Source organism: Athene noctua, chromosome 2, assembly GCF_965140245.1.
Source record: "Athene noctua chromosome 2, bAthNoc1.hap1.1, whole genome shotgun sequence".
Lineage (NCBI taxonomy): Eukaryota > Metazoa > Chordata > Aves > Strigiformes > Strigidae > Athene > Athene noctua.
This window is the reverse complement of record NC_134038.1, coordinates 41,216,190-41,242,479: the sequence shown is the minus strand read 5'-3', so window position 1 is coordinate 41,242,479 and position 26,290 is coordinate 41,216,190. Positions and strand designations below refer to the sequence as shown.

At 38.8% G+C, this 26,290-nt stretch overlaps 1 protein-coding gene across 2 annotated transcripts in view; it reads right to left on the bottom strand.

Annotated features, from left to right (window-relative positions):
- CA8 (carbonic anhydrase 8) overlaps positions 1-26,290 on the bottom strand; it is a 77,298-nt gene that overhangs the window by 26,999 nt on the left and 24,009 nt on the right. For both annotated transcript variants that reach the window (XM_074897708.1, XM_074897707.1), the window contains exons 4-8: positions 25,766-25,861; positions 23,253-23,315; positions 21,832-21,880; positions 19,120-19,232; positions 10,705-10,871 (exon numbers count right to left, since the gene is read on the bottom strand). In XM_074897708.1, coding sequence (XP_074753809.1) covers positions 10,737-10,871; positions 19,120-19,232; positions 21,832-21,880; positions 23,253-23,315; positions 25,766-25,861 — 456 coding nt within the window. In that variant the 3' untranslated portion in view covers positions 10,705-10,736. The remainder of the gene's footprint in view (positions 1-10,704; positions 10,872-19,119; positions 19,233-21,831; positions 21,881-23,252; positions 23,316-25,765; positions 25,862-26,290) is intronic.

Here is a 26,290-nt window from a genome sequence, read left to right as displayed (position 1 = left end):
ATAATACATGTGGTCAAGTAACACACTAGGCTAAAGGTTTATGTAGGCATGAAGATACCCGCTTTTCTTCTGAAAAGTTTCTGGAAATGTTATATTTGAACTACAGTTATACAAATGGGCATGTGTATTATAATCAGAAAACTGCCTAGATGCCCTGCTTGTTTATAGATTATATTTCTGCCTCTGAAATTTCTTTTGCTTAGGTTGAGTCCTACATATAGTAGAGTCCCACTGCTTCTGGTGGAGTCATCTACAGATCAGACAACCATTCCCAAAGAGATGCTTTCAGGATCAGTGCCATACAGTGTAAATATCTGCAAAATCTGAGATCTATTATCACAATACCCATGGTTAATAAAAAATATATTAACAAGGTCAATCAAAACATTTTTTCTAATTCTTTCATAGAATAATTTCCTCTCAGAGAATAAATTTTCTTGTACAAAACTGGGATAAATGCAAGACTGTAACTTTATCTCAGAAACAAGGAGCAGCAGCAGGAGCAAAGACAGGGCCAAACTGGTGTATTCTTAAGAACCAAAGGTCTCAATGTTCCCATAGTAATAGACAGAACACATTTAAAAGAGAAGATATAAGAAAACTTCAGTGAAAAGGATTATTTTTCAAAGTCTTCCAGAAGTCTTGAGAAAGTGCAAATAAACGGACTATGGAGAAATGAAATAGGATGGCCACGATAATATGCCTTTCCATCTGATAGGGAGGAAATAAGATGCCCCACTGCAGCAGCCTTAGGTCAAGATCACTACACAAGATCAAAAACTTTCTTCTGCTACTTAAAAGTAGTCAGTCTGCTTTATGGAGAGCTTTTCCACCTCTTTTGTCTTACCATATTCCTTGCCATTATTGTCTCACACAGTCTCTGTTTTTTTTCCCTATAGACGTATCTTGCCTTCTCCTCCTTTTAAGAGTTTAAAAAAAAATCAACAGCAAAACCCACTTTAACACTGACTACACAGTATCATTGTCCTATACCTTCCTAAAAACAGCACCTGAAAGTATGGTCAGGCACGGATTCAGAGTGCCTCAGAAAGAGAACTGACTACCTTATGAATCCTTATCTTTCCTGAAATACTTTGCATTCCCTCCATGAAAAGGTCACAATTTATTGAGTCTACATCCAGTTCTGTGGGCATTTAACATCTAGCTAACTAGAGTGTACCTTTGTTTCTCTTGAGCTCTGGGGATGCATCAAAATCTTTTAAAAATTACATTAAGTTTTGCTTTGTAGCACTGGTCTGTCATAACACCACATCTATGGCGTTAGTCATAAAACACTGCTAACCACAGCCACTGCTGGTATTCCAAAAACATTTTCAGTAACCCAAATAACTTAGTCTTGTTTGCTATTTATTTTTAAAACACTGCTGTGTGCTTAGCAAGAGTTTGTTTGCATGTTTTCATTGCATTGTTTTCATCCATATGAAATCATTAGAATTACAAATTCTAGTAAGAGTGAGGAGCTGTGACTACCTTGATCTTCAGTTTCAATGGAGTAATAATGTTCTGCTTAAAACTTCCTGTGTGATTTCATCTAGGTAAAAGAGTGCACTCCCACTGCCTAACATATATAACATTGCTGAAGGAGGAATGCATATTGCAGGCTTTCTTCTCTGTCTGTGTACCTGTATGTCTTTCTAATATCCTTGACATTTGAGAGCTGTTACATTACTATATTTCACACATACTAACCTGGTGTCTGTATTTTAAAAAACAGGTGTAGTTTTATCAAAGGTGACGTAAGCTTCCTACTGTTTTGCCTCACCACTAATTTGCAGCATTTTCCCCATAAGTGAAATTAACATGACAGCGTTTCAGTGGGTGTTCACACTCTTAATTTTTGTTTTGAAATTGCCAACTGTGATGGTGCAATTCCTCCCTCCCTCCCACTTCTCCTTGTTGGGCCGCTAGGTGCTTGGTGTGATTCTAACCCCCTCCTGGGCCACATACCAACCTGGGGAGTTAAGGACTGGTAATAGAAGTAAACAAGAGCATTAGGGCACCCCTTTGACCAGCCCGGCTCCTGTTCTCCCCATCAACTGAGAACAACAGCAGAATTGCACACTCATCAAGTTCTTGTGCAACTGGTGGAAGACACCAGCATACCTCATTGTTCGAGTTGGGCCAGAGTGAAAATTATCTTGGACCCTATAAACAGCGACCCCAAGTGAGACCCTCTGAGCTTTCCCAGACCGGAGCGGGCCTGTGACCAGCACCTCCTCTGAGTTCGGACACCTCTCAGGTACCAAAACCCTTGAGATACCATCCGCTGTTGGAGCTGATGGGAGGCCAGGGCAAAGTCGACCCACTCAAGTCTCAGTTATTGCCCGTTGAGCAATACCAACGCATTGTGATTATTTACTCTAAACTCGAGAAGAGGAAAATTTTAACTTTGAGCTAGATCTTCTTTCACCCACTCTGAAAATATATACATGTATATATGTATTGTTTTAAGGTACCGTATAGTAAGTTAGTGTGAATTTAGTCATCTTCGCATGTGTAGTTAAGTCGCTATTTTAATCGTGTCATATTTTACTGAATTATTTTGTAAATCTTTAAATTGGTTAATGATTAAGTGCTGCTAGTCATTAATAAATCTTGATTTACTGCTAAATCATTACTGTGTTAATATTTTCATCTGCGACACCAATAAATGTACTGTGAGGGTGTTTTTTATGACAGGCATTCCCAGCTACATTATCACTTCCCAAGTAGCTGTGTACAAAACATACATGGTTAATGGTAAGCAGCAGGAAATTACATTCTCAAAATGCTTTTCATAAAAAAGCTGATGATAACAGTGCATTGTGGATAGCAAAGAATATGTGATTCTGATAGAGAGTCACAGGTCATGAAATTTGGGAGCCGTTGTCAGCATGAAGTATCTTATTTGAAGCATAAGTAGGGGTTTGATTCCTAGGCTACCTTGTGATTTTTTTAGCTTTGAAAAGGAAGCAGAGTATCTTGTTTCTTTTTTCCTTCTTCCTTACAGGCTAAGGGATTTTGACTGTTTTTCATTCCTCCACCAATATTTGTGGATTTCTATGAAGAGCTCAGTAAAGGATTGAACAAGGATAATTCCAATATGGTACTAATTCTGTAAATGGCTGAATCTCAAAATGGTTTTCTTCCTCATTTAGGGCTTGATCAGTCCCTATACTGATGCTCTGGCCTGGACACAGCATAAATTCCTCCTATGTCAGTGACTCCTGGGCTGCCTGTGGCTACCAAATCCCTAAACTGTGGCCCCTATGTCAGAGGTATGTCACACAAGCAAAAAAGTGGTTTGCTACTCACAACTTGAATCCTCAGCAGGAAAAAATGTTAGGCTGACGTTACAGGGATCACTTATAATCTCAGTGCACACCCCCATTCCCTGCCATTACAACAAAGTAGTGGGAAGTCATCTGAAAAGGCACTACCTTTCAGATATTCCTGAGGCTTCTGGTCCCCTGAACGCTCCAAAAGTTTTGGTATATTTCCAGTAGGTCTCCGATTACGGTGTGTGGCTCACAAGCCAGAGCTGTTTGGCCCCCTGTCCTGTAGTCACACACTCAAACGTAAGCACATTCTCAAGTACTCTGAAGTGGCAGCAGAGTGTTAGGCACTATATATAAGCTCTTAAAAATGGGATAACAATAGTTGTTTTTGTTGATAACATGAAGCTGAGTTTCTTTTAAAGACTGAAAATTAACAATTAAACCAACCGCCTTTTAAGCACAAACCCTAAACTCATGGAGACAAACAATGACAGATGAAAAATCACTTGCCGAGAAGCAGCATAAATACTCATATTTCATCAAATCTAGGAAATTGGTGTTTGTATTTCTAAAGAACTCATGTTGATAATCTTTGTGCTTGGTTTTTTTTTCTTAAAGCAGGAAAAAGAGAAGAATGGTCACAGTAGCCTAATGATGCATGGCTGCTGAAAGCTCACTCCAGCTCTGGATCTACACAACAGGAAAGGATAAAATGCCCAAGTGCTGGAACTTTCACAGAGCAACTTGTTTGTGACCTTCAGCAACTACAAAGGCTACTAATAAACTGAGAGTAAAGACACATATTGATCAGTAAGGTAAACCTCCACTCAAATGCAAAGCTCATGAAGATCTGCTTAAGCAAAGAAATACAGACCATATCATCATGCCACTCATCTCCTTTTCTCAAAGGCAAGGCACAGCTCCATAGCTCACTTTGTATTTGAATATCCCTTCATATTCTATAACCTAGTTCCCACACGATGTGCAGTGTCACAAAGAGGGCAGTGTACCATTACCTGTTCAGTATTAGCTCATTCTCACTGGCAACACTGATCAGTGTCCTGTGGAAAGGGCAGCACAGTTTTGCTGCCACAGGAGCAGCTCAGCAGCTTCAAAAGCAAGTAATAAGTACTATCCACTCACTAAACACACCAGATAGTCACCACATTGCCCTCTCTCTTTACAGTGGAGCTGTACCAATTTCTGCTTGTCTGCTCAGACCTCGCACTATCATGCAGGCAGTCCCTGCAGTATCAGGCATGCAGTCTCTGTTCCTCCCACCCTAAATTACTCCTTCCTGTTCCTCTGGCCTAGCACAACCTTGATATTTTAATGATTTTTTTTTTCTCTAATCTTGAATGTACAACTAGGAAAATGATAATTATATTAAGAATTGGCTTTAATCCAAATTAATTTCTGCTATCATAATTTACAGGACATTGGATAAACTTGCAGCTACTTACAGTCTGAGGTATACCAAAGATGTATGTGTATGTATGAATGTGTACATGCATTTGTGTATATAAAAAATTGATGCTTTTTCAGTAGTTTCTGAACCAGTCACAAAAAAAATACTCAGGAGAACTGGAGTAATGCATATAGGTAGATGGAGTAGGTATAAGCCATCATCACACTTGGTGGACAATTCTTGATGCATACAAAATAGTGTCTGGGATGTGCACTTTTGGGACAGCACACTGGAGATCAAATACTTTAGTTTATTAATTATGTTCAGTGGAAAGTAAATTAAAGTTTACCACTTTAAAAAAAAATGCTCTTTCAATATTATTTTAGCTAGTTATTTTTTAGAACTAGCTCTTACCACCTTTTATTAAAAGAATCTCATTGATTTTATTGACTTCTGTACGAGACACTTATTTGACCTCCTCTTAGTAAATGGGAGCAATGCCTTTTAACTATTCTATGCATGGAACCATGCTTAGACACCCAGATTTATAAAGGGAAGAAGACATTTAGGCATGTTGTACTGAATTCAGCAGCATTATCAATTCTAATTGATAATCGAGTGTTTGAAATCAGACATCTTGCTCATTCACAGATAAAGCTGTTCCACTGACATAATAAAGGAGAAAGGCATGTCTATCAAATCAGTTACATGTGAAGCAATAAGGATTAATGAGAGGTTAATAAATCCATTGGAAACTACAAATGATGCTGTCTTCAGTAAAGAATACACTACTGAAAAAGTACTTACCCATTAGGTAAAGTGGCAAGCCCCAAAATAAAATAGCCTGTTGGAATACTCACGATTCACATGTTTAAAATTAGTAAGTCAGGATTCAAACTGCCAAAAAAATAGCCTTTAATAAAATGGAAGATTTAAATTTTTTCTTATTTGATTTCTAGGAGTGATAGCTTTTGTTGTCCCCATTGTTAAGCTTTGCTGTATAACAATAATAATTACAAATCTTTTTTCAAGATCACCTGAGATTATCAAGAAATAGTCTGATTCTCATAGCAAGGGCTCTGAGTCAAGTGTGAAGTTATCAAAAAACCTAGTGGTAACAGTGAGAAAGTCACAATGTTATCATTTCTCTCTCCTTTCAGAAAAGGATCTGGGAGTCCTGATAAACAAGTTGAACATGAGTCAGTAATGCACCCATGCAACAAAGAAAGCTAACAGTCTTCTGGGCTGCACTAGGAAGCACATTGACAGCAGGTGAAGGGAAATGATCCTTCACTTCTACTCAGCACTGATGAAACATTTAGACTAGTGGGTCCAGTTCTGGGTTCCCCAATTCAAAAGAAACATGGACATACCAGAGTGAGACCAGGAACGGGTCACAAAGATGATTAAGGGATAGCAGCACCTGTCATAGTAGGATACGATGAGAGAGCTGGGGCTGTTTAGCCTCAAGAAGAGATGTTTCAAGAGGGATCTTATCAATGTGTATAATACTATAAGAACAAGTATAGAAGATGGCACCAGACGCCTCAGTGGTATCCAGTGAAAGGAGAAGAGGTAACGTATACAAATTGAAATACAGGAAATTTCATTTAAAATTTTAAAAAAACTTTTTCCCTTCAAGGGTGATCAAACATAGGTACAGGTTGCTCAAAGAATTTGTGGAGTCTTCATCCTTATGATATTCCAAACCCAGCCAGACACGGCCCTTAGCAACCTGCTGCTTTGAGCAGAGAATTGGACCTTTAGATCTTCAGAGGCACTTCCAACCACAGTTATTCTGTGATTCTATTGTTCTTCACTGTCTAAAATTGACTCAATTTCTTCACCTTCCATGGCTGAAAGCAAATCTGTACTGAGCTTTCCCTCCAAATTCCTTAACAATTGACTGTTCTATCACTACTGGATATGATTTAAAGAAGGGAGAAATAAGAAAAAAAAAGGCTTTTTCAAAAGAAACATATGTGAAAACTTCGGCAACTGCAGGAGAGAAAGGATGTAAAGGCTGTTATATAAGGGATGTATTTCACAAACACCCACACAGAGTCCAAAGACTCATTAACCCCAGGCTATAGGAGAGGGATGCATTTTAAGCAGAAAAGCAGAGCCAAAAGAGGCCAACTAGATAGCAAGAAACCTATTCTAAAGCCCACTGGGTTAAAGGGAGCACTGAAGCTACAAAGATCTACCTGTTTTGTCCTCCTGAAGGCTCCCTTCAGAGCCTGGCCAAATTTTGTTCTAGAACAGGAGGAGGGTATTTTGAGATCTGGGCTTTCTCACAATAGAGATACTTTTTTTTTTTTTTTAAATAGTTCTTTATCAGTTTTTTACCTGAGGTTACACACCATGATATACCATGTTTGTGTTAACTCTGCCTTTGATTTGACAAACTAGCACAAATTGCATCAAAGATCAACATAGGCCATCTGATCATAAGCCCCAAAGGTTTCAGTCCTGTCAAGGTTTAAATCAAGGCTGAAGAGCAGATATTCTGAAGATCTGTGAACATGGCATGCATTCTGATTTAGTCAAAACTAATTAGACCTTCCAAGCAACCTCTTTCTTCTCCTATGTATAGAACACTTATGGAAATACTCGTCTCCTTCCTTCCCTGAGTGATGAGGTCATGGAAAACTAATGTTCCTCAAGGTTCTGCAAGTGGCTGTACCACACTGGCTTGGAATAAAAGAAAATACTGGAAACTTTACTGACAGGAGTTCCAGCAGCCCTGGTAGAGGGGCATCATGTCAGAAAAAAAAAGCCCACCAGTGTGTTTGTAATTGTAATATTCAAGACATACCAAAGCTTTAAAATAAAAGGTAATCTCCTCTTTGAAAGGAAGAAATGCTCCCTCTTGGATCACTCCGTAGATGCCACCCTACAAAGTATTACCTCCCCATCTGCTACTGAGTCTTCATGGTAATATTCAGCTGATGTCAGCAGTCCCAGCTTAAGGACCATTTTCCATTCCTAGGAACAAGGGAAGGTGTCTTTTCTGAGGTCTGTGTGAGGAGCTGCTGTTCCTCAACACCCTCCTGGAAAGACCTGTGTGAGGAAATCACTAAAAGCAGGCAGGATTTTTTTCTTCCTTTTCTCCCACTTTGCATAGAAGAAAGGTGATCAAAGCCACACAATTTATTTTTACACTTTATTTTTCCAGCTGCCCAGAGACAAACCCTATAGCAAGGATATATTGTGAACCCTTGATTGGTTCAGTGCAATTTGCACCAATGCATCCAAAATAAAAAGAAAACCTGGCCAAATGAATTTCTGATAAATAATGCAATCAGGTGTAGAGAGCCAAGTGCCATTTCTTCTGTGGGCTACAAAATGCCTGAAGTCAAAGTTCTTTTTCAGTATTTGAGAGTCCGTAATTAGCATAGCCCTACAGTGAGGACTATCATTTTACATTAAAAATTTGATCATTTGGGAATTAAAACTGCAGATTATTTTGTGAAGCTTAGCCAAGATAAATCTTATTATTTAAAACAAATCTTTGTAAGTATTGACAAATGCAATAAAATTTCAAACATGAAAGCAAAGGGGAAATTTTTACATTTCAATTCCAGCATTGTAAAGGAAACTCTTTCATGCTTAAAATTCAAACTCAGCGTGTCAAGTAATTTCACTGTTACAGGCTTGAATTACCTCCACTGGCCTGAGGGCATTATTCACTCCCTGAGAAAAACTGTACTTTAATATCGCTATGATTTTCCCAAGTAATTTTTATGCAGAAACTGAGATGAATTTGAAACATCCATTTCAAGATTAAAGTGATGACATTTGGTGACTGCAGAGAACCATGTAATTGAGAATTGAGCTTAGGGATGTGCCCAAAATTAAATATGGGAATAAGAAAACAGTATTAATAAAAGTACCAATGTTTTGCTTTCTTTGCTTAACTTCTGGGATGCAGATATTAAATAGGCTTATAAAATACAAATAACCCTTACTTCAGAAATTTTTAGATGCATATACTATATTGAATGCTTATGCTATATGGAAGGATCATGAAATGGTTGGACACTGTCCCAGCCCATTTAATAATTTCTGACACATGCAGGAGGAAAAATAATCTTCCCACTCAGTTTTAATGGATCCATTTTTGGAAGCACTGAATTATCAATCTCCTTTAGGGGTTATCTGCTGCCGGATCATTTGTTAACTTCATATGAAGTTGTGGGCTGGACCCAGAACATGGTCTGAAGAGGCTTAACTCCACAAGAGCCTGATGTGAATTAAGGAGTTCCATCATTGACCTAGATAGGGCAAGAATTTAATGTAGAAATAAATGTCCTTACCCAAAAGTGTTTATTAAAAACCTTTCAGCAGTATGCTTCCAGGTGAAACTCTGGATGAAGTGGTTCTCTTGCAAGAATATGGCTTTGAAGATGATCAGGGGGCTGCAGCACCTCCCCTATGAGGACAGGATGAGAGAGTTGGGGTTGTTCAGCCTGGAGAAGAGAAGGCTCTGGGGAGACCTTATAGCGGCCTCCCAGTACTTAAAGGGGGATATAGGAAAGATGGGGAGGGACTCTTGATCAGGGAGTGTAGTGATAGGATGAAGGGTAATGGTTTTAAACTGGAAGAGGGTAGATTTAGATTAAATATAAGGAAGAAATTCTTACTGTGAGGGTGGTGACACACTGGAAGAGGTTGCCCAAAGAATTTGTGGATGCCCCCTCCCTGGTAGTGTTGAAGGCCAGGTTGGATGGAGTAACTGGGTCTAGTGGAAGGTGTCCTTTAATTGGAACTAGATGATCTTTAAGGTTCCTTCCAACCCAAACCATTCTATCATTCTAAATGTGCAGATAGAAAACCTGATGCTTTTACATAAATAGGGTAATGGGTAGTACCCCATCGTTTTTATTATTTAAATAAGTTTTATTGTAGGATAGTGGATAAAAACTTTACTATGTTAAATAGTAGTAGGAAATATTAAAGAAAACAAGTGAACAGATTCATTCTTTTCTTGAAGACTTCCAAGATTAGCTGTCTTGCTATTTGTAGCAAAGTTATTTAAAAAAACAACCACAAATTTTGGTGTCTTGACTCAATACTTTCAAGGTAACTAGTTGTCTTGATAGCAAATTTTCTTTAGTTCTCTAAGAATCCCATTACCAGGTTTTTCATTATTCTAAAACATTGATTAACTAAGTATAATGAGGTTTAGGAATAACTGTTGAACATTGAGGGAATTGTAACTGTGAGAGGCTAGGGGAACATGACACAGCAGGTTTTAATAACTGAAGTGGGGATAATGCAGGTTCACACGTATACTAGCTCTTACACATTGAATCCAACATCATCCTTCAGTTCTTGCTCTGTGAGCCAATGAAGGCTGAAAACACTGCTGAGGACAAGTAGCAACAACTACTTTGATGACTGAAAAATGAAAAATTATCCATGACAAAAGGTAATTAGTTTCCTCTTGTATCTGCATTAGCTTTGCCCAAGATTCAGTCTTGTTGGTAAAGAACAATGTTCTAAAGCAAGAAGAAGATATCAAAAAAATAGGCAGCCTCCTTTGAGATTTAAAGGCCTTCTTCCAGAACTACTAGCTGGTTTTTAACAGATAAAACTAGGAAGATTCACCAATGATTGGTCTTCTAAAAACATGGTAAGAAATCAATCAGTGAAACTCAGTAACTGGGGAAATCTACCACATAACCTAGCATACTGTGCTGTTGCTCACTGCAGTAGGGGAAATTTGAAGCTACAAGAAGTAACTGTGATCTAACTGTGCGCGATCCACTGCCTACTGAAGTCAATACAAATATTTCCATTCACTAAATAGCATATTAGATTCCAGCCACTAAAGAACCAATAGTAACCAAATTATTATACCACAGGACAAAATAAAACAGTACAGTGTCAAAATTTACAATTGTGACAATATATCATAACATTAGCTGAAAAGAATTCAGTCCATTTTCTGCTTTAGCTAAATCTCCCCTGTGAAAATTATTTCAATGTTTTTTCTGCTAAGCTTTTACTTACCTAAATAAAGATTTATTTTTGCTGTTCTTCTGCTACTGAAATGCAGCCCTGATGACTCTATCGCTAAGTGGCTGAGTTGGTCTGAAGTTATCTCCTAGGATTCCATCACAGCCCTCTAAAAGTTCAGCACCTTTAACATGTGTCCTCAGTCTACGAAATTCCTCTATCTGAAAGGCAGAAAAACAGACATGAAGAAAATGAGACACATTCTTCACTATGGGACTAATGATCAAAATCAGCCTTGTCCAGCCACTTCTGCAGCTTTGAAACTTGGACTGTTCAGGTACCATATACTAAGGTGAATATATATCATTAATAACATCTTAAAATAGTTGTCATCACTGTCAAAACATTTAACATACAGAGAAAAAATAAGAACTTCTATGCACACGGTTTGGCAAACTTATCCTTTGCTATTTCGTAACTTCTTTTGGGATCTGTAACGTTCCTAGCCATTGTAGACTACATTCTACGAATCAGTCTCACAGTTGTGACATGAGAGTAATCATTCTGGTTTTCTTCAAAGAAGTGCATTTCAGGAATAACTTGGTTGACTATAAATTATATTGAATTTTTTCCAGTGATTTTTTTATTTATAGCCTGAAATTGTTGCTTCATTTAAATAAAAATTATTTTCTAAACCAGGAGAATTCTGAACAGACTCTCAGCTCTAGAAGTCTGTTGACATTTTATATGGAAAATTACAGTTTTTCCAATTAAAAAAAAAAGTACTGCTCTAAAAGTTCTGCAGATGTAGGTGCTAAGGGTACTTAGAAAATAAAATACAGTCAAAAATCAATATAAAGCATTTCAATTGGTCCAAAACAAGTATGTTTCCACTTTGTAGATTCTTTTTAGATTTTTCTATATCTAATCTGGTGTGGGGAAGAATGTGAGCAGCTTCATCTCCATCTGTGGTATCAGCATCAAGCTCTGTGTGATAAAAACCTAAGAAAATCTATGCATATCTCAGCAGTATTACACCTTATTGCTCAACAGTGCTGGCTTTAAGAGTCTGGTATTTTAAATAAGTAGTTACAACTACTAGAAAATTGTGTTTTCTTTTGCTTTGGCATATTGACAAGCTATCTTAGCTGGATACAGCAAACCTACTTGAAGGCTGACTTCCCTAGCAGGAGCCTTTGTGCTTACACTGACCCTGTAATGCCTCACTATCCAGCTCAGCTATAACTTGAAACTGAAGCTACACAGAAAGAAAAACGGAGCCTGAAGTATTTAATCTTTTTACCATCTAAGAGATTATAGAGAATTAATTTCTCCATGAAAACCACCCTATGAAGGATTGCAGGGAGAATGCAAGTATGATTCCAGAATTAAAAGGAATGAGGTACTAAACAGCAGGTAATGTCACTTGATTCTTATACTGCCTGCAGAGAATACTTTCTTACTACAGCCTGGAAGACAACTGCCTTGCTTGTTTTCCACTCTACAGCAGAACTGATAAAACTTATTTACTCGATTTAGAGGCTAGCTCTGCCTTGCTTTATTTTCCTCAAAAAACAATGTGCTTAGAAATCAACACTAAAATTCTTGCAGCTGAGATATAAGGCAACAACAGCTTAGACTCAAAAAGCAGAACGAACTGTAAAGCTCCTTGAAGGTGCTTTTAGAGGCAGAACCCTATTTTGGAAGATTATTTTGTTTGTTTATTTAAAACAAGCTGAAAACAAACACACTAGAGGCTTGGAACTGAAAAAGTCTTCAGGTGTGAAGTGCTAGTAAATCGCTGAATGGGTTTTGTAAAGGTAGCCTCTTTCACCATCTGAATCAACTCTGGAAAGTCTGAAATAATTATAGTTTAGGAAGTAGCATTTTACAAGAACATGGCTTTTGTTTGATCTTTTGAGAATGAGAGACTTCAAACAAACACAGATGAAGGAGAGGGAAGAGCAGACTCTGCAAAGCTGGCATTTGTGAGCTGTCTCCTACCATAACTACAAATGCTCTGCCACAATCCCCACAGTGAAATCCTTCTCCGAGAGGTACTCCTCACAAAGCAGCTTCCAGTTTCTTCAGTCAGGAAAGTAGAATTGACCCTGTGCCTGTTCTTTAGTCTTCAGGGAAGTCAAGAAGGTATCCCTGCTTCAAGGGGGAATTGCTCCTGAGATCACCAGCCTCCTTGTTTAGTCCCTCATATCATGGTTCAGACCCCTGAAACAGAGTCCCTCTATACACATGGTGGTCTGCTTCACTCTTGAGAAGCAGTTCTGTCAGAAAAGGACTCTGGCTGTGCTGGCTTTACTTTCCCTATTAAATTTCCATGTGATAAAGCAATACGTGTGCCCCACTTACCCTGCTTCATCTCATATAGAAGCTCTTACTATCTCCACCCAATCCCTCACAAGTCAACCCTGTAAGACTGTGTGGTGGTTTGACCTTGTCTAAATGCCAGGTACCCACCAAGCCTATCACTTCCACCCCCTTCCCCCTTTTTTCTCAACAGGGCAAAGAGGGGAAAGAAAATAAGGTAGGAAAAAACAAAACAAAAAAAACCCCAACCAAACCTTGTGGGTAAAACAAAAGACCCAGCACAGACTGCAAGGAAATAAGTATTTTAGAGGCACACAGCCAAGCATCCTTGGATATTCATACAGTTTCAACAGGAACAGACGTTTATAAGTTTTCTCATGACCAGAAGACACTAAGGATGACCTGGGCCTGTTCACACTGAAATTCAGGATCAAATTCTAACCAGTGAAGGGGTAAAGACACAATGTTAACAGTCACATTTCTACTGAGTAAAAGCACTTAGTCAGTATTTTGTAGAATTTTGCAAGAATGTTTTTACCACTTCAGATCCCGATCACTGCTTTCTTATCACTGAAATATTTGCTGAAGAACAGAACACAAAACAAAGATTTTTCATGTTTTCTCTACAAATGTTTCTTCTAGATGAGGAATAGAAGAAAAATCCTTCTGCTTGAAAATTTCACATGCCTCTGTGACACCTTCCAAGAACACAGAGCTGCTTCCCAGTAAAGAGAATACCACAAACCTCTCAGAGTGTTTTACTTCACCGACAACATAAATTTTGCACAATTCCCACTCCAGCTCCATATGCTAGTTACTATTTCTGTCCTTTAGGAGGTCTTGATTTTGAATGAGGTAGACAAAAGGACTAGAGACATCACCATTCAATACAAAACCAGTTAACTCTGACAATGAGTACAGGAGAACGACAGCTCCTTGCTGCGTCATTGTTTAAAATCCTTACTCTGAGTGGCTTAGACAATGTACTTGTTCTGGGTTCAGTGAACCACAAAGCACATTATTCACAAATGTCCAATTTTTTTTAAATATAGTGGAGAGAAGCACAAGCAAGTCTTTTTCAATTATTTCCTGCTCTTTACTGGTCTAATAGGAGGGAGTTTCGATTTTCTCCTATTGCATTTCAGCAGTGTACATGCATGGATGAGGTGTCTCACAAACACAGTTGACACAGTTCTTTCCAGGCTGTGTATTTCAACATAAGACAAGTGAGGATGATAAAAACCACAAAAGGAGGGTAGGAATATACAAAAAGAGCACTGCAGGGTGCAGTTTTCCAGGCATGCTCCTTTCCACTGAGGTCATTAAAAAAACTCCAAGAACCACATTTTGTAAAGCCCTTATTCTCCAGGGGAGAAGAGTTACCTGCACATTTTTTCCAGACCTCACAGAGAGGCCCGTAAAGGAAACAGTTCTCTGATGGAAGTGAAGCCTCATGTCAAAAAAAAAAAGAATTCCTGTGAGGAAACAGCACTGGACTCCAGGAAAGCACATCCTGATGCTGCAGTCCTGGCTTGCCCTTTTGCTACTCCTATAACCCACACACTCAGATTCCAGCTGCTGCAGTGAGGTGCATATGGAGATGAATATTCTTTCACTTAACATTGACTTAGATCAGTAGCAAATCAACTCATCAGTTGAACTTTACTATCTATAAATGCCTTCGGGAGAAACAGAAAAAGGTTCTCTACTTTGCAATTATCAGCCTATTAATGCCTATGCCAAAACAGATATTTCTCCATTGTTTCAAAATAAGCAAATGTGAAAATATATAGACATGACCATGAACTAGAATTGCAGTTTTATTTATTTTTTCCCGTTATGACCCACAGTTTGTTAAGCTAATCAATACTGCTATGTTAATTACAGAAAATCAGAATGTGAATGAGTATCTTGTCTCCAATATATTAACTCCAATATATTCATCAGAGGAAGGTAATAAAACCTATTCCATATCAGACTGTGTCATTCTTTCTTGTCACTTGTTACTGACACTCAGAAGTTGATTATTTTATGGCATGAAAAATGAAAACAGAAAGACTTAAATTTGTATCTTACCAGCTATAACCACAGATGCTACTAGTCTTTATGACTTGAAGTTTCATAAGCTGTGTTCATTAGTACTCCACAGAAGAAAGTTCCACAAGTTAATGACACATGTAAAAATAATGTATTTAAATCCATTAGAAATGTATTTGCACTGAAATCTGTTTTAATACCACAAGCAGGATTAATAAAATTAAATGCCTTTACCGGCCTTCCATGAATGATTCAGAATGGTACATGGTATACTACATCCTCTTATTTCCCACAGACAAAAGCCCATGCATTTCCAATCTCTCCTTAAATGGAAACTCTCATAGGCACTCATGGCCACAAACATAAAAGAGGACATATACTTGCAGCCAAAATCATAGAATCATGCCACAGAATCATAGAACAGTTTGGGTTCGAAGGGACCTTAAAGATCATCTAGTTCCAATCCCCCTGCCATGGGCAGGGACATCTTCCACTAGATCAGGTTGCTCAAATCCCCATCCAGCCTGGCTTTGAACACTTCCAGGGAGGGGGCATCTGCAGCTTCTTTGGGCAACTTGTTCCAGTGTCTCACCACCCTCACAGTAAAGAATTTCGTCCTTATATCTAAACTAAATCTACTCTCAGTTTACAACCGTTACCCCTCATCCTATCACAACACTCCCTGATCAAGAGTCCCTCTCCATCTTTCCCGTGAGCCCCCTGTAAGTACTGAAAGGCCGTTATAAGGTCTCCCCAGAGCCTTCTCTTCTCCAGGCTGAACAACCCCAACTCTCTCAGCCTGTCCTCACAGGAAAGGTGCTCCAGCCCCCTCATCATCGTCATGGCCTCCTCTGGACCCACTGGAGCAGGTCCATGTCCTTCTTATGCTGGGGACCCCAGAGCTGGACACAGCACTCCAGGTGGGGTCTCACAAGAGCAGAGCAGAGGGGGAGAATCACCTCCCTCAACCTGCTGGCCACACTGCTCTTGATGCAGCTGGGGTTATGGTTGGCTTTCTGGGCTGCGAGTGCACATGGCTGGCTCACAGTTTTCCATCAACCAATACTCCCAAGTCCTTCTCCACAGGGCTGCTCTCAATCCACTCATCACCCAGCCTGTATTTGTGCTTGGGATTGCCTCAACCAACGTGCAGGACCTTGCACTTTGCCTTGTTGAACTTCATGAGGTTTGCACAGACCCACCTCTCAAGCCTGTCCAGGTCCCTCTGGATGGAACATCCCTTCCCTCCAGCATGTGAGCCGCACCACACAGCTTGGTACCATCTGTGAACTTGCTGAGGGTGCACTCAATCCCACTGTCCATATCGCCAACAAAGATGTTAAACAGCTCTTGTCCCAATACTGACCCCTGAGGAACATCACTTGTCACTTGGACATTGAGCTGTTGACCACAACTCTTTTGAGTGGACCATCCAGCCAGTTCCTTAACCACCGAGTGGCCCATCCACCAAATCCATGTCTCTCCATTTGAAAGACAAGGATGTCAGGACAGTGTTAAAAGCCTTGCACAATTCCAAGTAGCTGATGTCAGTTACTCTTCCCTTACCCACCAATGCTGTAACCCCATCGTAGAAGGCCACCAAATTCATCAGGCACAGTTTGCCCTTAGTGAAGCCATGTTGGCTGTCACCAATCACCTCCTCATTTTCCATGTGCCCTAGTATAGTTTCCAGGAGGATCCACTCCGTGATCTTGCTGGGCACAGAGGTGAGACTGAATGGCCTATAGTACTCTGGGTCCTCTTTATTTTCTTTTTTAAAAATGGGGGTTATGTTTCCCCTTTTCCAGTGAGCAGGAAATTTGCTGGACTGCCACAACTTCTTAAACATGATGATTAGTGGCTTAGTCACTTCATCTGCCAGTTCTTTCAGGACCTGCAGATGCATCTCATCAGGTCCCATGGACTTGTGCACCTCAGGTCTCTAACCTGATCTTTTCCTACAGTGGGTGGTTCTGCCTTCTCCCAGTCCCCACCTTTACCTTCTGCATCTGGGACAGTGTGGCTGGAGCCCTGACCAGCAAAGACTGAGGCAAAAAAGTCTCAAAAAAAAAAAAAAAAAAAGTCTTAGCAAGAAATGCTAGTTGCAAGTTACAATCTTGGATGTCTAGGCTATAGCAAAATATTCTGGCACCTCCAAGATCTTATTTTGGGCATCCTGGAGAATTCTCAGTTGATTTTGACTTTAGAAACCCAGAATCACTGTTTCTTACTTGCTTGTCCCCATATTTGACTGACATCTGAAAGCAGTATCTGATGTAAGTAAAATTTTTATCCCACTTGGCAAAAGTCCTTCATGTCTTTTCTATACAACCTTGATTTTAATGCTGCTACATTCATAGCTAGCAGTGAGGATTTTTTTTCTAGATGATGCTGATCTACAAGTGCAAAGTATGATGGATCAAAGAAGTCCTCTCCAATCTCTCATTGCTCCAGTGCCACATCTCATCTGCATACTGTGTCAGTGGCAGTGAAAAAATCCTCCATGACTTGCGCACCCTCTATCACTGCAATGTTCTTGCTGGATTGTGTTTATAGCAATCAAAGTAATGCAGCAACACAAACCAGCCACCCCTCACCTAAAGGCGGCCATGGTTATTAGTCACACTCTTTTCCTCAGGCACTATGGGTCATTCTTTTCCCCAGGCACAGATAAACCTTCTGGAGGTTTATCCCCTCCATACCATTTTCAATCATCTTGTTTTCTTGTGGTAAATGAGTACATAGTAATATTAACTAAAATTGCATGTCCCTGCTTAATTCCTCTTTCATTCACCCTCTCATCATCTTCGACCACATGTGGATGGCTTGAACTGTGTTCTTCTCTATTCACTGCCTGGATTAAAAGGGAATAGAGACTACAAAATCTGCAACTAGCATGAAATAAAATATCATACAATGTCTCACTGTAATAGCTACAGTCTTTATAGTTCTGATTAAGTCTTCTTATTTATCTATATCATAGCTGGACAACTAGCTGCCAAGTTAGGAAATGCACTCTGTCTTTAAAAGTTATTCTGAATCCAATAATGCCAACAGAGTTCTGTTTCCATTTATTCAGTAGTAGGCAGCCATAAGACTTATCCTTTCATAAGCAAGTAAATATCAGATTCATGATGGGATACATTGAAGTTGCAGCTACCATATAAATAAGCTTATTGGGAGCTATTGCTTTTATTCTATGACTAGAACTAGAATACAGTTTTCATATGAAAAGAACACTGCCAATTTCAAATAGTTAAAATTGTTTTAAAATTGTGCTGGGATTACTAGCAAAATTTTAGATTATTAAAGCTGAAAAAAATTAAATCTGAATTTATCACCTTTTATACTTTTTCCCCTTCTGTTTGCACATGCTTCAGAGCAGGCAATGAAAATTAATGCATTCAGCTTCAGGAATTCTAGATAGTTTCACTTAAATTAAACCCACATTCCTCCAGCTGGGACTCACAAACTGTGGGAGAATATTCATCAGGAGTTTTCAATGTTTTTACTGGGATTATCTGTAGACAGATTTGAAATGTTTTCTATAGAAAGGCTCACGTGACTGTTAGATATATTAAAAAAAAAAAAACAAAACCCAACTTTCAAATACAAACATGTGAAATTAAATTTAAATAGGTACTTTCCATTAGACATTTATTACAAAACAGAATTTAAAAAGAGCAAGATAAGTTAAATATAGTTCAATGCAATATAGCTAGCCTGTACTACGTTAACATTTTTCATTCTCCAGGACATAGTGTCTCCCTGTGCTTTTTTGTTCCTTTAACATCAAAAAGCAGTGATATTTGAAAGCTTACAATTACAAAGAATTGAACTTCTTTTGCCCATTGACTTCTTTCTTTTTCTTTCACTTAAATAAAGAATTATTTTAAATGCAGATGATAAATGATAACAAGCTTTTTCATCTCTGACCTTTGCATTGCTTTCAGTGACTCAAAAGGCTTAACCTTTACTTGAAAAGCCATGTACTGATCTAATGGGATCTTCAAGGAGAACAGATATAATGTCCTGATATATATATTTGCACGCTATAACCTTTAGCTCATAACCATATTCCAAGGTCACTTTAAGCACAGCTGTTACCTGCACTTGGGACACAGTCAAAGGATAGCGAAATAATATCCAGGTGACACCTTCACTGCAGGGTGGAATGGTTAGAGAGCCCTCATACACCCAGTAGTCACGCAGAAGAGGATCTGAAATTAAAAGAAATGTGGAATTTTAATGACATTAAGGAATATAACTGTGTCTTTCAATTATGACAGCTTATGATAGCCATGGGCTTGCTCATGTGATGAAGTTAGTATGCAGTAAGCTAAGATGTGAATTTATAACCTGCTAAGCACTGTCCACTACTTTCACTTGTGAATGTACATGAACTTGTGGTCATTATATTACAGCAACTTCCCCCTGCAGATAAGTAGTTTAAAGATGGAAATGCTACTTTATAGATGTGAAAACTAACATGTGCACAACTCCTTAAACTAGCAGCAAATAAATAATATGATGGGAAAGAACTTCTGTTAGTGTCAAAAGCTACAAAAGACATCCCATTTTGAAGGCAGAAGGGCTGTGGTGATCAAATTTTACCTGATTTCTACATTTAGGATATGTCTCAAGGATTAATTTATTTCATTTTTAGAAAAATTCAGTGAAAACAGCTCAAGCCAAAGTTTTCAGTTACAATTCTGGTGACATATTTTTTGAGACACACTGGTGCCTCCTAGCTTTGGAAAAGTGAGTTGAACTTCACAGGGGAAAAAAAACCAAGGTTTATTTAAGAAAAAAAATATTTTACTAAGTTTATAAACTTAGTAATAGCTTTATAAATAACCATTAGAATAAACGACTGTGTCTCAAGAAAATGTATAATGGATTGTCCAAGCAGAGTTTTAACTCTAAAACACGCTTGATTTGAATTATTTTAATTCCTCAAAGCTTCCAGTCACGCTGTACTTTGTAAGTACACAGTGCTTTCCTTTGCTGCTATAGGCCATACTCACAAATGACTCCCTGACACAGCTTAAGTATGGAGAGGAAACTGTCTGGCTGTAAAAGAGGTGACAAAAAACAAACCTAGAGAGGAACTGGAGACAAAGGGTGGTTAATTATGGCATGGAGAGCTAGGGGGAAGGTTGTGACTAGCTTGACAAGGACAGAATGGGAGACTGGAAACAAATAAACTTGCTTGGCTGACCTAACCTGTTGCTGCCATTTCACTACTAGCTCAGAGGAGTATCAGTAGAATTAAATCTTGCTAATGAAGCCTGTGATTGTCAGTGAATGGATTTTGCTCTGATGGTGTAATTTTCTTTCTCACTTAGGGAATTACATAGCAAATCCACTGAAAGTAATTTGCATTATCAGACACTCAAAAATTAAGAACTGCAAGAATTAATTCAGCCCATCCTGTGCATGCATTGTGCCACCATCTTGTTACATGATCACATATGTCTCTTCTAGAGAATCTTTCATCATTTACTTGCAAAGATGGATGATTTTTTTTTGAATTTGGATTTCTTAGTTCAATATGTGGTCCTTGGTCTTCTTTTTCCCATGCTATTCAAATCCTTCTTGTTAGAAGGACCACATTTTTTCATTTTTCATATTTCTAATGCACTCATTTCTTCAGTGTCTGAGTGCTTCACAAACATGAATTTATCCTTCCAACACCCTGGTGGGGAAGGACAGATTGCCCCCACACTTTAAAGCTGGGGAACTGAGGCACAGAGAAGTGAAGGTCAAATGCATCTATCTGAGATGTTCAATATGAGATGCTTAGAACCTGATTTCTCAGAGTAGTTAACTTTCTATAGCACTTAATGCAGTCAGAGCACTGCTCCCATTGACTTCAGTTGGAGGTGTAAGCACTCAGCACTTCTGCAAATCAGACCCCATGATCTCAAGACGGGCACCTAGAAAATGAGGAACACATAGTTAGAGATGACTTATGAATATTTTGGTTTATGTGACTTGATTAGCATCAAACAGGAACTATGAGGCAGGGGGTCCTGTAAAAAATAACTTACGGTCACGCAATTAAAAGATGTTTTATAACACATATGCATGAAGGGGCACAGGCAGCCTTAATTCCTGCAATTCCTAATTGCTGAGCACTTGACTTTGCAACCTAAACAATATTCTTTTGACATAAGTAACATAGATTAATGTAGACCTGGATTACTCTGCAAAATTAAAGATCCTGCCTCTATGATATGCAGTTTAGCTCAGAAAGATTCCTTGCAGACACTGTCATCTTGTAGAAATGCATTTTTTTAAAAAGTCACTTTGTTTTTCAAGACAATGTAGAGGAAGTGGTTGTTTCTTACTGTTACTCTTTAACTTTTAGCTATATGAATTTGAATTTGCCTCCCTCCCATTGTCACTACTCCTGTCCCTACTGTCATTGCATTACGGCATTGTCTTTTGATGCTGCCAAAAAGCTGCCTTGGTAAGTGGGTAACCTTCCTATTTCAGGACAAAATTGAGAAACGAGTACACACAGCTCCCCCTCTAGGTGGGATGATAAATCATCAAGAAAGCTAGCCACAGTGCTGCCAGCAGTGCGTGGACTACAGTACTGCATCCCATTCACACCACGAAGGTGCAGATTTATCCTAAATTCCAAAGGGACCTCATCCCTATCTCTGTACACACCACTAGGCGCAAAATGCATTACCACTTTATGGGACGTGCTCTCAGGCTTGTAATTAGGCTATGCTTTGGATCAAGACTGTCTCAGCCTCTGCGGTTAGCTAGTAATACACACACACAAAAATAAGCAAAGGCACCTACCTGGCAATAAAGAGTTGGGATTAAAACAGGGTATTGTTTTGGACTTTCCCTGAAAAAATGAATACAAATCAATCTCATCTCTAGTTTCTTATTAAAATTATGATGAATGGAGAGGTAAAACACACTGTGTGTTCCTATACCATTAAGCCTTGAATTCCTGTGCAAAGCAACCTCATTAACAGTCTGCATCTAATCATCATTGCATTTGTCCTTGCAGCTTCACACACACTTTTTTAAATTCTATTTTATATTTTACTTCTGAGGTTATCTCAGCAATTTGTTAACTTTCTGACTTTAGTACCTGGACTCCAAGTCCCAGCCTTGAAATTTGCTACATGAAATTCTGGGGTTCCAAACAAAATGAGTTTAAAAAACAAAGACCAAAGTGAGCTTTTCCTTGACCAACATGGATAACACTTAATAAAATAGAGCTTGTTCCACATATTTAATGCAAGCAAGCAAATTTTATGTATGCCGAAAGTATGTTTGATGCTGACCCTCTGGAAGTCATTAGTATAACATGCTCACAATGATGAGGCCTTTCATGACCTTCCTCTACTTGGCTGTCCTTTCAGTAATGCAACTACAAAGTTCCATAAACTACTCTTTTCTCTGACACCTTCATAAACAATGAGCTTGTAATATTAAACATCATGACTGAAGTTTACCATCTATTATTTGATGAAAAGAGGATTTTCAATTCCCTTCTAATAAGAGCTTCTAATTTCTCTGCCTCAGCATCTACTGAAGTGAATGGCTAATCTCTCCAGACCAATACAGAACATCTCATTAACACATCTCAAAATCCTTTAAAATCAAAGGTAAGTATGATTATTTCTATGTTACTGACAAAGACTATGAAACAGAAAAATGGAAGTAACTTGCTCAAGGCTATTTAAGACAGCACCAACATTCTGGAGAGCACTCATATGTCCTCAGTCCTGCTAGGATTATTATCTGTCCTTCAGGATACCCACACATAATCCACCTGACAAGACAGCATTGTGGTTTTGCTGATTTCCCACTGCAAGTTAATATGGGTGCTCCATCTATTCTTTTCCTGTACAAATTATAACCTGTTAAATGTAGAGATACTGCTGCTTGTGTTCACTAAGCATATTGTAGTGCCTGAATTCACACTGACTCCATGATAAATCACTTAAAAAGCAGTATTTGCAATCAGTTACTGGTATAGGAGATCAAACTTTCTGGCCATCAGAAAAGGAAGTAATTACAAAGACTGTACATTATCTGAATACTGTAAAATGCTGAGGTTCTATACAGGCCATCAAATGATGGCTTCCACACATGGTTTTACTACAGACACATCTGAAATCCTTCTCTTGGCTTCATATAGACCATTCTCTCACTTACTGTCTCTCTGGTCAGTGAAGGAAGCATTTCTTCAGACAATGCCTTACCTTATACTGGATGTCCTGGAGAATTTCAGTTACAGCCTTTAGGCCTACATGCTCTTTTCCTATCTGAAATACAGCAAGCAAAGATGAATTTCAGTGTTTTGCTATTCCAGAAACTGTGAGGCAAGACAGAAGTCAACCAGAACAGTAAATTCTGTAGTTGTTTTTAGTTAAGCTACACAACCTTGAGTTAACCACATATACCGACACATGGCAATTCCAAAAAATTAAATCCCTATAAAGCCACCAGTCAGAAGTAAACGAGGTGTAAATAACTTTAAAGCAGAGGCAGAAACTCACAGAACAAGAGAAAGAGTCACAGGTAAGTTTGGCAAGTTTTGACTAATCCTGCCTTGCAGTATATCCTGCATGTGGAGTCAAAATCACACTGCATTATGGCATATAAATGCGAAGGATACAGTTTGACCTTACCACTTCTTGTCAGAAAAGTACACAGAAAGGAACAGAGTGAACGATCACGACAAACACTTTTTGAACGTGTTCCCACAGTGCTGTAAATCTGGCCCAAGGTACCTCTGAAGCTTGGGGGATTTCTTTCCTGTCTTCAGAGCGCAGAATGGCAGATCCCCTCCCTCACAGCATCTCTGGGATCCTGCTGGCAAAAGCCAGGCTCCCAGCAGCCTGCAGCACTGACTTTACCAAATGTCTTTAAAGCACAGAAGATGGGGCTTTCAAAAGGAACCCCTTGCTGAAATAAGAGATTCTTATGTTCTATGAACGTTGTTCGTTGTTCGTTCTGCACGCCAGTTTCAGCTGCTTCTGATCTAAATCACCCATTCTAGGACCATAGCTTTTCCCTTCAGAACAATATTGTGAAAACAGGAAGACAGAATGGCCTTCCACTTGATTTCTTTGCCAACATGTACACATACAAGGTGAGGAGTGAAGCGAGCATGAGTGAGAGAACGAGAGAGCTAGACCCTGAAAAATTTGTTTGTTTTTTGTTTCTCTTGCAATAGAACGGCACAGTACTCTCTGGAAGGAAACTAACGAATGTCAACAAAAGGTACTTTGTTATTTCTAGGAATTTAAGATGATTTTCTTTTGTTTCAGAATGGGATTTCAATTTAAAACCTTCAAGTGCATAAAAGATATCAAAATCCCTTCAAAGGCACTGTTTCTAAATTAGTAAGCACGAAGGACTGTCAAATCAGTGAAAAGATTCTCACTGACCTTAAAGAGATGTGTTTGAGAACTGTGGTGCAAAATTATTATATTTCTGAGCCTTCAACAGGAAAAAAATGGTCACCAAATTTCATCTCCTTGTTTCTTTATTAAACAGCATAAATACTATTTTTCCTTGGCCAATTGTAATTATATGATGCCTTTCTTGGCTAATGAAAAAGCCCTGTGGAATGCTTAAGAACTCTGATGAAGGTGAGAGACCAGAAATGGAGAATGTATCATTGAAGTTTCAGATTTATTTAAGAACTTATAACTTTCTAACTAACTCAAAGGTTACCTCTGCTGGAATTAGAAGGTGACTTACATAAGCAATTATCACACAGCCCTCTAGGATACAAAACTGAAGACTTTCTAACTTCCATTTTTAGCAGTTCTCTCTGAGTATTGGAGCTGTAACCAATGTACCTTTAAATTCAAACAGAGGTAAAGCTCAAAGGCACTCATAAACTCATTATGAAATACAACAAATTAATATCACTGTGAAAGAAAATCCAATTGATCTAAGCACAAACTCTAACCCTCTTCCTCCAAACCCATTTAAATAAGAAGTTGCCATTTCTCATGAGGAGGATGAGAATCTGGTGTTGGAGGACTAAAACTGAAAATCTTCTTTATAGGGTGCAGCCCTTGAAAAACATTCAACAGCAATTGGATTATGGGGTTAACTTCCCAGCTTGCATTACACCTTCCTGATAGGAAGCTTTAAGCCTCTTCATTGCAGGCTTTTCTGAGGGTCTGTGGCAAGACTTGTTCCACTCTGTCTGGCATCTCTGAAGAAGTAATATGACCCCACCTCACATTTGTCCTGTGTGAAGTAACACACTCGTCCATCCCTGTGTTCAGAAAAGCACAACCCTACTACCAGTGTTCAGCTGTGCCAATGAATTAGTAGGATTTTTCCCTCTTTTCTCCTCTCCTCTGTGTATTTCCTCAACCTCAACAGCAAGCCTGGCCAGGAATGGAGAAAAACACATTACAGAGACAGTGAAACACTTGTACCTCCTGATAGCCCTCATTCTGCCCTCAGAGGAATGGGGATTGGATGTCTGCTCATAGATGGAGTCACAGAGAGATGGCCAACTATGGATTATCTCCTCTTTAACTAGCATAATTCCAATATCCTGTTTAAAAAATAATTACTTAGCACATACACAGAAGACATGACTGAGAAGTATCTTCTGAATGGAATACCAGCAGTCATACATTGTTTTATTTTATGAAATCATTAAAAACGAAAGAAAATTGAAAGGAACTCATTTTCCTCAGACAAATGATAGCGCATGGTAATAAGTGCAACACAGGAAACTTACCTGCACAAACAAAGCAATAATAGCTATGCCGTGCTTCTTCCCTACTGCCTCATCAATGCTGCTGTACAGTGTGGAGTTCCAGTGCATTAGATGAAGCTAAAACAAAGCAGTGAAAATAGACCAATAGAGAAATATGTTTTGTAATAAAAAACCACCAACAGTTAAGGTCAATTAACAAAATCTCAGCACGTGTGTATGCACGTGTGAATATACATATGTGTATGCCTATGGCTGTGCATGTATATATAAGTGGATTCTTATTATAAACATCAGGAATCCCAAGAAAAAAAAAGGTCAGCTGCAGAGAAAGTGATGTATAGCCAGTTACCAAATATCTACAACAAAGGTGTGAATAACTGTGCTAATAATGCTAATGATGATTTACCAACTCCCTCACTTTGAATACTGAAATAACGTCAGCTCATTAAACCCACCAATGTTGCCTCTCAGCCAGACAGCTCTCTTCCAAGGCAGAAGTATTATTATGGACATAGGCTGTCCAAACACATGTTTGACTGGCTGACT